Raw genomic sequence first — 12,602 nt, 5'->3', positions numbered from 1 at the left:
GTGGCTCATGTTTGCAGTCCCAGCACTTAAGAGACAATGGCAGCTTTCCTACTATGATGGATTTTTTTAACTGTAAGCCAGAACAAATCCTTCCCTTCTTAACTTGTGTATGCCAGGCATTTTGCCCCAGCAAAGAACAGTTTCTTCCTACAGTGAGCAACCTCTGGATCTGTTAACACTCCATTAACAGCTCATTAGGTAAACTGGTGCCCTAACAGTCCTAGGTTAACCATCTAGGAAAAACAAGAGAAACAAACAAAACCCCTCCTCTTCAAGTGGAAGAGATGTCTTTCAGGAGTCTAGAGATAGTCCTCCAATCCCCAGGGGAAACAAACGCTAATGAAAACCGAGACTGCAGAAACCTCCATCCAGTGCTCATCCTCTAGTCTGTTGGGTATTTGAGCCTGGACAACACGCTTTTGCTCTGTTCAAGTTTTTCTGTTGGGCATGGTGGCACACGCCTTTAATCCCAGCACTTGGGAGGCAGAGGCAAGCAGATTTCTGAGTTTGAGGCCAGCCTGGTCTACAATGTGAGTTCCAGAACAGCCAGGGCTATACAGAGAAACCCTGTCTCGAAAAACCAAAAAAAAAAAAAAAAGTTTCTCTAATAAACCTGGTTTTGCTTTAAAAGAAAAAAGAAAGAAAGAAAGAAAAGTAGGCAGAAGCCTGCACCAAATTCAAGGCCAGCCTGAGCTATGTAGTGAGTCACAGAGAAGCCTATATTATAAAGTTAGATCCTGTCTTACAAAACAAGCAGGAATATGTAGACATCTTCCCTTCCATCCTTAGACTTTATAGGCAGCTATCCCTAGCTGGCTAGCTTAATTAAGCCTGAGTGCTAACTAGTACCTGACTTCTCCCAATAGTTTTTGCACGAAGGAGAAACAAATAACTCTTAAACTATTCATACACAAATATGTACTAATGCACACAAAAGGCCTTTAATGCTGTGTATCTCAAATTATACTACAAAGACTAATATTTCTTCACAAATTTTAAAATGAACTCTGACACAAAATAGAAATGAAAATCCTAATTATGATATCCTATTTCTAACTCCTGTTTTTACTTCCTTGTCTCCACTGAAAAATATAACTGAAAGAAGAGAGAAAAAGAAAGTACTTTAAATTCCCCTCCTAAAACAAATGACCTTCATCAAATTTACAACAACGAAATTAAATGATTGTTTTAAAAAGATATAAAAACCAAACAAAGAAAGGAAACCAAAATATGAGTAGACAAAAAAAAAAAAAAAAAAAACAAACAAACCTTGTAATTAGTAATTTGCCACAGATAGCAGTTCCATCTTTTGATAGGTATATATTTAAACCACTCTGGCATACCTGTAACACTAGGTCCTCACTAAGAGCCAGCAACAACTTATTTTTATTATTTTGCTCTTGTGAGTCCTTTCTGAGCTTGAGTCCAAGTTGAATCTCGGGAGAATGTATGCCTGCAATGAAATATAATTAATCAGTATCTTCTCAGAATTTTATAATTCTATATTCAGAAGAATTCAACAATTTTATAAATACTATAAAATATCACTAAAATTATTTGACAGGAGACTAATGTTATATATTAATAAATGGTAGGGTACCATTAGCATATATGAAACCTGGGTTCAAATCCTAGGACAGTCGAAAAAAATTATACATATTTCCTTAATTGACACTTTTATATGTCAATATTTTTAAGTTATTACATAGCAGGGGGCAATGCTGCATTGGACAAAACAATGCTGATATTTCTTGGCCTCAGGATGAAGGAATACAATGAGTATGTATAGAAAATTGTAAATTTCACTGGTACTGGGGAGATGACTTGGTGGGTAAAGTCATTCTGTTAAAGCAGCCTGAGATAAAACACACCGTGCCATTCAAAGTCAGCTGCCTCAGAAATTGACTCCATGATGGCTTCCAAATACACTCAGAGCTCAGGACACTAGTGGACTAATACACAGACAGTCACACAGATGAAGAGCAGTGACAAACACGCATTTGCATAGAAATTCGCATTTAAATGCACATAGAACTTAATGTGCCATGGTCCAGCCAAACAGCTCAGTGGGTCAAGCTGCATCCTGCCAGGCCTGACCACTTAAATCCAATCTCTAGGACACACATGGTCAAAGGAGCGAACCAACTCCTACAAGTTGTCCTATGGCCAATACACACCCACTGTGTGGCACGTGCCTTTCACACACACACACACACACACACACACACACACACACACACAAATAAAACCATACTGTTTTAAACAAAATACAATGGAATACTCAATAAATTATATTCAGACAATTAGTTTACCTCTTGGAAAATTAAATTACACACTGACAATATCTAGTAAAAGGTTTTGCTCACCTTTCTGCATTCCATCTACACCAGAATGAAAACAGAACTCAGATCTACAAGTTGTGTCCTGATTCAAGAGCAACCTTTTAAATGCAAAAAAAGAAAACATATTAATTAAATATTTCTAAAACAGAGTAACATTTTAACTATTGTTTTTATAATTTAGATTGCTAAAAATTCTTATATTAATATATGTATATATTTCAAAATACTATTTAAGAAGCATACACTTTAATATAGTTTATCCAAGAAGAAAAATGTCCACCTAGTCATATTCATTTTTTCAAATATTTTGTCATTATGTTTGATTTAGGGAACAAGGGATAGATAGCAATAGTACTTAATTGTCTTAGGATCGTCTTAGCTATTGCTGTGATAAAATACCATAATCCAATGCAACTTTTGTAAGAAAAGATTTATTTCAGCTTATTCATCACCAAAGAAAGTCAGGGCAGGAATAGGGCAGGAACCTCAAGGCAGGAACCAAAGCAAAGGCCATGGCAGAGAGCCGCTTACTGGCTTGCTGTCCATGGCTCAGCCTGCTTCCTTGTACTGTCCAGGACTACATGCCCAGGGTGGGCTGCCCACAGTGGTTGGACCCTCCTACAGTCTTCTACCAGTGCATGCACATTAATACACACAGCACATAGACAAACATTTCTTTAAGAGATGCCATTTCAGTGAGCACAAAATCTCGGGTCAAGAGGGAAATATGAAGGACTCTTTTGTTTCTGTGATTGAAAGAAAGCCTTCTAAATCATGAGACAAACTTCAAAAATCCAGTTATCAAAATTACAGCTGTCTGCTTTGCCTCATGCCTACAATCTCGACACTTGGGACACTTACACAGGAGGGATCCTGAGAATTCAAAGCCACCCTGGGCTATCCAGTGAGTTACAGCCTGGAATAAAAGTCTTATAGCACCAAAATCACACACACACACACACACACACACACACACACACACACACATGCAAATTCCATGAATGCAGTATTTTAATGATGAAATAGTATCAAATAGATTATTATTATATTAGAATGTTATTAAATATTTAGAATACATTTAGAATATTATTATATTTCAAATATTAAAAAGATGAAACACTGAAAAGCACTAGTCATTAAAAAGGGAGGAAAATTGTATCAAACTTTAGCAAACAAGTTCTAACATGCTGAGAAAATCTAATTAAAACATGCTTTCAACATAATGGTCAAAATAAAGTATTTAACAACATTCTGCCTTCATCAGTAGTAGAACCTGTACTGTGGCACAAATTTGACCCAAACTGTTACTTTTGTGCATTAATTTAATGTGACTATTTAAGTTTCTATCTCTTATGCTTTGCTTTTTTTGCTCCTACCTTCTGTCAAAGTCTTTGTTTGTTTTTTTAAAAGTCTTTGTTTTTTAAAAGGGTGTGTGAGTGTAAATGAACCAAGATATTGTATGAAACATTAGAGAGTCTGGTTACCCAAGAGAAAAAAAAAAACTAAACTAAATATTTCGGGGATTTGAAAGACCATAGATCAAGATCTAAAAAGCTCATCAAGGTCTGGAGAGAAAGCTCAGCGGTTAAGAGCACTGACTGCTCTTCCAGAGGTCCTGAGTTCAATTTCCAGCAACCACATGGTGGCTCATAACCATCTGTAATTGGATCCAATGCCCTCTTCTGGTGTCTGAAGACAGTGTACTCATTATACAATAAATAAATCTTTAAAAAAACAAACAAAAAAAAACAAAAAACAAAAAACTCATCAAAAAAGGAGGAGGGGAGCCGGTTGCGGTGGTGCATGCCTTTAATCCCAGCACTCGGGAGGCAGAGGCAGGCGGATTTCTGAGTTCGAGGCCAGCCTGGTCTACAAAGTGACAGCCAGGGCTATACAGAGACACCCTGCCTCGAAAAACCAAAAAAAAAAAAAAAAAAAAAAAAAAAAAAAAAAAGGAGGAGGGGGAGGAGGAGAAACTGGGGCTGGCAAGATGGTTCAGCAATCAATAAAAGCACTAGCTACCAAGTGTACTTTGCAGAGATTTCGCAAACTCTCTCCCCTCCATCCCTCTCCTGGTCTCTCCCTCATCACCTCAGTCTGTAAGTGAGGCTAAACCTAAGCTCCTCCCACCTTGCTTTAGAAATGGAAATCCGTGCTTCATTAGTAACAGTTTTAAGTGGAACCTTATAACTGTAGAATCTTAACCCCTCCCACCTCAACTCCTGAACTACATACAATCCACAATTTAACAGGATCCAGGTGACACATAAGCAGATACAAAATGTAAAGTCCTAGTCTAAAATGTGCAGAGTAATCAGAAATCTGATCAGACTACTCCTCCACTTAAAATAGCGTAAGCACCTGGCAGCTGTGCCATAGGCAGGCTTTTAATCCTCAGGCCTTTAATCCTTGCGGCCAACCTGGTCAACAGAGTTCCATGACAGCCAGGGCAACAGAGAGAGACCCTAAATCAAAAAACCCAAACAAGAAAGCAACCCGGTTCCCTTTCATCACTCCACGTCTATTTCACAATTCTGAAAGATTTAACTGCTTATACATCCCAAAATCCATAACTCAATGTGGTTCCACCTCTCCATCTATACCCCTCCACTTCCTTATCCAAGAACACCACTCTTTCTTCACATGGCTGACTCCTACATCACCTTCAAGCTTCCACTCAGAAGCAAACTCTGACAAGGACCCATTACTGTGTGAGGTAAGGGTCCCTCTGAGTTCCCAAACCCACATCCCTGAATACCACATAGAAGACTGAAGTACACTATTTCAACCTTTTAAAAAAAAATCCCTGTGTCTAACACTGAATACATTCAAATAGAGCTCTGATAAGCTGAAATACCTTTTCTCTTTAAAAATATTTCATTTATCATTTTTTAATGTGCATTGGTGTTTTGCCTGAATGTGTGTCTGTGTGATAGTGTGTGTCAGTTCCCCTGGAACTGGAGTTACAGACAGCTGTGAGCTGCCATGTGGGTGCTGGGAATTAAACTCGGTCCTCTGGAAGACCAGTGATCTTACCCACTGAGCTATCTCTCCAGCCCCATTCTTTCTTATAACACTTTTCCAGTTTGATACAAACCTGTTTCCCCAATATAGTTCTTATAAGAAATCCTGTGAACCACTTCCTAGGTCAAAGCTTAAGTTTGGGCAAAGCGGTCCTTGTCCATCGCCAAAGTACTTAGACTCATTTTGAGACGTACGGGGATTTTAAATGCCATAAAACGACCACCATCACCATACGGTCTCTAGCTGGGCTCGGCCTGACAGCCATTGCTATATGTAAATACTCAGCAAAGCTGTCCTCAAACGCTCTCTCACTCACAAGCCCGGTCCAGCCAGCGGCGGCCATTTCCACTCAAAAACCTAGACAGGAAGCCTAGACCGCCAGCGGTGCTAGAGTTCAGTGCTCAAGCCCTAATGGCAGTCACCTTCTCCAGGGAAGCTCCTCGTCTTCCGGTTCGTTCTCTGTCACCGACCCTTCGATCACCGTTTCATCACTGTCACAGTCTGAGGCCTCGGCACCGTTCTCCATTTTCAGCCCCTCACTCAAGGGTTATTACTCTTCCTCTACTTCCCTCTTATCGGCAAGTGAAAGGACGCTACGTGGAAAGGAGGGAAATGAGAATTAAACAACAACAACAATAACTAACAAAGGGAAGGCGTCTCTGGGCGCCGAAGACGCCAAAATCCACACACAATAGGCAGCATGGTCGTCGAAGCTTGGTCACGCCTGCTCTCGCGCCCCACCAGAGCGCAGCCGCACACCACAGTGCTGCGCGCGCAACCCCAGAGCCCCACCAGGACCAGGAGCCCGAGCCCCGCCCCTAACACGAGGAAACCCCGCCCCTGGTCCCCCACGCCCCGCCCCCAGCTCCTGAGGCCCCCCCTGCCCCATCCACCGGCACTACTGACCAGGATGTGTAAAGGCCAGAAAGGCCGCCTTATGAATCTGGTCTGCTCTGAGATTCTGATCTACCAGAATGGGGTCGGACCTCCAAAGCTGCTTTGCAGCAGTTTGCTAATAACTTCTGATTGGATTATCTATACCATCCTGCACATCCCAGAGGCCGCAGCTTCAGAAGATTCTGAAGCCAGAATGTAATCTTAGACTCACAGGGTTTTACAGTCCACCAAGTGCCTTCTTACTTTTTAATCCCTTAGATAATACTTCTCTAAGTGTTCCCCTAAAAGAAATGTTTATCAAAGGTTTTCCGGTTCCCTAATCCAGTAGATACACATTTTGTATAATTCTCTCACAACTATAAATTACTCTGAAACACAGATTACGTAGGAAAAGAAGTAGAGATGCTTTTCCCCTTTATCAAATGTTAGAATAGTAGTGGTGCCTAGCAACACTCAAAAATGATTATTTTCTCAGTGAAGATCTAGGTTTTTGTTTTTGTTTTTTAATTCATTTGATGGCTTTTAAAAATGTTGCTACTCTCTTCCCTCCCTCTCTCCCTTCCCCCCTCCCTCCCTCTTCACAGGGATCAAACTTGGGCTGTCAGGCTTAGTGAGTGCTTTGCCACCACAGCCACCCTCTGAAGTGTCTTTCGCAACCTACCTGAGCGTTTTGTGTGGTTCTGGAGAGTGAACCTTGGGGCCCACTAGACAAGTGTCTACCACTCAGCACTGTCTCCAGCATCCTTTTGACTTTCTAAGTCAAGGTGTCACAGAGTTCCCTAGGCTGGCCTCCATGTACGTTGTAGCCCAGGCTGGCTTCGAATTTGACATGCCCCTGCCTCAGTCTTCTGCGTAGTTGGGATTAAAAGCCTGCATGCACTCCCAGGGCCACGCTTTATTTGAAGGTTTTTAATTCAAACTATAGTTGTACAACCCATGAAGACAATTCGGCCAATAATGACTATGATTGCCTGGTCATGTCTGAAGTCTTAGTCTGTGTGAGCACAATCAGTGATGTCCGTAAAGCCTCACAAGTGTTCAAGACACACATCACAGAGAGCGTCCATGTGCCACCTGAGGGCTTAAAGACTCGGGACAAGACTGGGTTTCTTTCTTTTCCTGGAATTTTTACGTGTGTGTGTGTGTGTGTGTGTGTGTGTGTGTGTGTGTGTGTGTGTGAGTGGTTTGTCAAGGGAGTGGGTGGAGCTAAGGTTTTCTGATGCCCTTTTCACACCTTACAGTGGCTCGTCAGTCCCACCTTTCGTCTTTACTACTAGATCATGTTTCAGTATTGCTAATGGAAATCGCCAGGTTGGTGTTTCTCTTCGACGTTTACAGAACCTTTCTTCATATGAACTAAAAGCAAACAGAATAATAAATATGCAAAGATCTGAACCTCCATTCTCTTTTTAATCCAATATCCTCGATTTTAAAACGACATGTAAATTCTTCTCTCTTCTGCTCATCCACACTTTGACCACTCACTCAGCTCTACTTTCCCAGCTGGGCAGGAGAATATGCATTCCCACACAGACTGGTCAGTTACTCTAGGGCCCTAAAGCTGAGGTTGACTTGCCACTGTCAGCAGCCTTTGTGGTAAGCACTTAATAAGTAGAGAAAAGATGGGTGTCTGAACTCAAGTTAGCGTTCAGTTTCAATGCTTTCTCCTGCGGTAGAAAGGTGACAGGTTTAGGCCTTGTCCTTTTTGTTTTTCCAATGAGAATTAGCAATATTTGAAACACAATGAAGAGGTGGCAGAGACAAACCTCTAGAATGCCAGTAATATTGTAAAGAAAATAATAATTTTAAAAATAAAGTTCAGAGTTTCAGTTGCAAGACAAGAAAGAATGAACTGGGCATCAGTCCAAGAGCCTGTGCAGCTTCGCCGTTTACACCGCTTGCTTCAGGGAGAGTGAGCTGGCTCAGAGCTGAACCCTGCTGGGAAACCCCAGCATTTCAGGGAAGATTGATGGGAGTCAGATACTCAAACCGTATCTGAGAAGAAACGGAACTCAGCTTCCTTTTAAATTAGTTTAGATTAAAATTTTTCAACTCTATTGAAATACATCCCATAAAAATCTGGGATTCGCAATAACTGACCACTCTTGGAAGTTGCTGGGTACTGTTTATTATAAAATTAATAAAGAGAGAATAAAGCATTTATTTTGCCTTTCCTGTCTTCTATTTTAGGATGGCCACAGTTGATGAAGGGGAAGTTTTTTTTTTATAGAAATATATATTTTCTTTTTTGGAGAAAAGGTCTTGTTATGAAAAAGAAATAAAATCTGATGGTTCATTTTCAAAAGTGTCTTGAACCACTGTATATCTAGCTATGAATAAACAGAAAACACTAGGTTCTTGTAAATGGCTGTTAGCCTAGCTATGGTAGGCAGCAGTTTGCCTGCGACCCCAATGCTTAGGAGGCACAGATAGAGAATTCCATCTAACTAGCTGAATCAGTGAGCTCCAGGTTAAGGGAGAGACCATGCCTCGGAAAATAAAGTGGAGTGAGATTGAGGAGGGTACCATGAAAACACACAGAGAGAGAGAGAGAGAGGGGGGGGGTGGGGGAGAGGGAGAGAGAGAAAGAGAGAGAGAGGACTTGCAAGTACATACATATGCATGAGTATCACATATACACACATACATCCACAAAACAAGCAAAAGATCTTTTCTCAAAACAAGCACTGGAGGGTTGGTCTGACGTTAGGGAAGTTGGGGAGGGGCTTGAGACCTCGAGGAGGGAAGGGAGAGGAAACAGAAACTGCAGTCTGGATGTAATATATGAGAGAAGAATAAATAAAAAGAAGAAAGAAAGAAAGAGAAAGAAAACCGAATACCCCCACTAAAATAAATAGAATGTTTTTTTTTATTAGGTATTTTCTTCATTTTTTTTAAATTAGGTATTTTACATTTCAAATGCTATCCCCAAACTCATTATACCCCTCTCCGCCCCCCCCCCCCTGCTCCCCAACTCACCCACTCCTGCTTCTTGGCCCTAGCATTCCCTTGTACTGGGGCATATGATCTTCGCAAGACCAAGGATCTCTAGAATGGCTTTTTTAAATGCTGAAATTTAAAAATTACTAGAAGAGGCCATGACAGACTGTCAGAGAATTAAAGAATAAAATGTCATATTCTGATGAAGCTAATAGAGACTTCTCTCAACTAATTTGAAAAATTTGACAAATTCTCCTTGCTGATCTATCCAAGCAAGCAACATTCATTGACGGCTCGAAGCTGAGAACTTTGTATTTCTGACTCTTCTTGTCTCTTTTCTCTCCACAGCAATTTTCCCCAACTTATAGGAAGAACTAATTAAAACACATGTGTTGTTTTTTAAAGACACTGATGTAACTCAGGAAAGAAATATTTATTAAAATAGCTAACAGGGTATTTGTCAACTGACTTATTTAATCTATCTGCTTGGGTGGAAAGAAAAAAAAACAACCAACTGTGCACAGATAATAACATGATGACATTGGATTTAAAATAAGTGTTTTCATATACTCTTGAGAAGAGAAGAAATTTGTTTGATTTTTGTGTGTATGTGTGTGCATGCATGCATTTGTATGTGGGTGTGAATAACAGCAATGTCTACCAAAGTCTTCCATGCGCTCACATCCTGCTCTCAGAAATTCATTCCTATACTTTCATCAGCATCACTAACTTTAATTTTAAAAAGCTAGAAACATTCTTAAGCTCCATCAATGGCGGTTTACTCAGGAGAGTATCCTGCTGGCATTGGAGCAGGCGAGCCACAGCTCTTGTGTGAACATACAGTTGTGCTGCTTTGTTTATAGGGGAAGAACAGTGACAGCTCTAGGACTTCATGTAAAAAGGCTCAAGAGAACTCTCCTGAGAACGGTGGCCATGTTAGATTAACAAACACAGGTTTTGGCTTACGGATTACAGAACACATCCATAGCTCGATTTGTGTGTTCTTTAGAGGGGTTAAGCAAAGAATAGGGTGTAATAAGGCCCTCCACACATAACATTCTACATCCAACCCTGCTGTTGCAGAAAAGCAGAATCTTTTCCATTTTAGAATAGATTTACGTATAAACTAATACACAAACCTTTAGTGCTCATCTCAATGTGTGTTTAAGTCATTATATATTTCTGTATGCACTTCTCAATATAATGCATATAAAGCTACAGGAATTTTAGGTGAAGAGAAGCAGTACACAGTCATTATTTTTAGCCGTAAAAATAGACTTGGTCAAGCATGGTGGAACACGCCTAGCAGTCCAGTACTCAAAAGTATAGGCAAGATGGGGGTGGTAGCACTGGAGAGATGATTCACTGGTTAAAAGCACTTACAGCTCTTCCTGAGGACTTAAGTTCAGTTCCCAGCATCCACATCAGGCAACATATGGAATTCTACATCCAGGGGTATCTGATGCCCTTGGTCACCTGCACTCACAAGCACATCAATACATACATACACACAAAGTTAAATAATGATAATGATAATAATAATAATAATTTCTTTTTTTAAAGGTGGACAAAGGTAGATTAGAAATGCAAGGCCAGGGGTTGGGGATTTAGCTCAGTGGTAGAGCGCTTGCCTAGCAAGCTCAAGGCCCTGGGTTCGGTCCTCAGCTCTGGAAAAAAAAAAAAAGAAGAAAAGAAAAAGAAAGAAATGCAAGGCCACCCCTAGTCACATAGAAATTTTTCAAAGAGCCTGGGTCACATGAGACCCTGTCTAAATAAAGGAGAAGGAAGAGGAAAAGTGAAACTAATAAAAACACATGACATATAATAAAGCCCTCAACTGTAATGGTTTCTGGACCAATGACCTTGTCAAATGAGCAACCTTTTTGTGTTTTACTAAAACAACTGTGTAAATATATTTAAATTAATATAATCGTGTGTCTACTGATATAGGAAAAGAAACAAAAACAAAAGGGCTTACTGATAGTTTTGATGCCAGGCAATGTAATGCAATGATTTTTTTTTTTTAAATAGTACAGCCATGTGTCACCCAAGGACAGATGGTACTGAGAAATGTTCTGCTAGGAGACTATTTCATCACTTTGCAAACATCATAGAGTGTCCTTGCACAATCTGAAATGACACAGGTCATGCCCTGCTCATTGGATCTTGCTGCAATGAAGACTCAGCAATCAGCAGCTGTAGGTGATGTGAGGTTGCCTGCAGCTCTTGGTTCTCCTTTGCATGAAGGTGCACGGTGTTCTGTCTTCATCAGATAGTGGCATTGTCTCTGTGTCTTTTCTTTCTTTTTTTTTTTTTTTAAGCCATGTCACACTGACACCGAATTTTACAGTTGATAAAGCAAATTCCCATGTGATTTTTTTTGTCTTTTTAAAAATTGGGTATTTATCTCATTTACATTTCCAATGCTATCCCAAAAGTCCCCCACACGCTCCCCCACCCTCTCCCCCACCCACCTACTCACACTTCTTGGCCGTGTCGTTCCCCTGTACTGAGGCATATAAAGTTTGCACGACTAATGGGCCTCTCTTTCCACTGATGGCCGACTAGGCCATTTTCTGCTTCATATGCAGCTAGAGACACGAGCTCCAGTGGGGTACTGGTTAGTTCATATTGTTGTTCCACCTATAGGGTTGCAGATCCCTTTACCTCCTTGGGTACTTTCTCTAGCTCCTCCATTGGGGGCCCTGTGTTTCATCCAATAGATGACTGTGAGCATCCACTTCTGTGTTTGCTAGGCATGGCATAGCCTCACAAGAGACAGCTATATCAGGGTCCTTTCAGCAAAATCTTGCTAGTGTATGCAATGGTGTCAGCGTTTGGACGCTGATTATGGGATGGATCCCTGGATATGGCAGTCTCTAGATGGTCCATCCTTTCATCACAGCTCCAAACTTTGTCTCTGTAACTCCTTCCATGGGTGTTTCGCTCCCAATTCTAAGAAGGGGCAAAGCGTCCACACTTTGGTCTTCGTTCTTGAGTTTCATGTGTTTAGCAAATTGTATCTTATATCTTGGGTATCCTAAGTTTCTGGGCTAATATCCACTTATCACTGAGTACATACTGTGTGAGTTCTTTTGTGATTGGGTTACCTCACTTAGGATGATGCCCTCCAGGTCCATCCATTTGCCTAGGAATTTCATAAATTCATTCTTTTTAATAGCTGAGTAGTACTCCATTGTGTAAATGTACCACATTTTCTGTATCCATTCCTCTGTTGAGGGGCATCTGGGTTCTTTCCAGCTTCTGGCTATTATAAATAAGGCTGCTATGAACATAGTAGAGCATGTGTCCTTCTTGCCTGTTGGAACATCTTCTGGATATATGCCCAGGAGAGGTATTGCGGGATCGTCCGGTAGTACTATGTCCAATTTTCTGAGG

The 12,602-nt window shown here is 40.7% G+C and overlaps 1 protein-coding gene across 2 annotated transcripts in view; it reads right to left on the bottom strand.

The window, feature by feature from the left end:
* The window catches only part of Ankrd31 (ankyrin repeat domain 31), a 161,506-nt gene extending 155,371 nt beyond the window's left edge, over positions 1–6,135 (bottom strand). Inside the window, exons 1-4 of one of the 2 annotated variants that reach the window (NM_001370928.1) lie at positions 6,057–6,131; positions 5,789–5,959; positions 2,367–2,440; positions 1,344–1,453 (exon numbers count right to left, since the gene is read on the bottom strand). In NM_001370928.1, the coding sequence (NP_001357857.1) occupies positions 1,344–1,453; positions 2,367–2,440; positions 5,789–5,892 (288 nt within the window). In that variant the 5' untranslated portion in view covers positions 5,893–5,959; positions 6,057–6,131. Of the gene's footprint in view, positions 1–1,343; positions 1,454–2,366; positions 2,441–5,788 lie in introns of both variants that reach the window. The other variant, XM_030247341.1, reaches the window with a different exon arrangement.
* Positions 6,136–12,602: the final 6,467 nt, after the last annotated feature.

Source organism: Mus musculus, chromosome 13 (assembly GCF_000001635.26).
Source record: "Mus musculus strain C57BL/6J chromosome 13, GRCm38.p6 C57BL/6J".
NCBI lineage: Eukaryota > Metazoa > Chordata > Mammalia > Rodentia > Muridae > Mus > Mus musculus.
The sequence above is the reverse complement of the archived record's forward strand: the minus strand, read 5'-3'. Positions and strand labels throughout refer to the sequence as shown.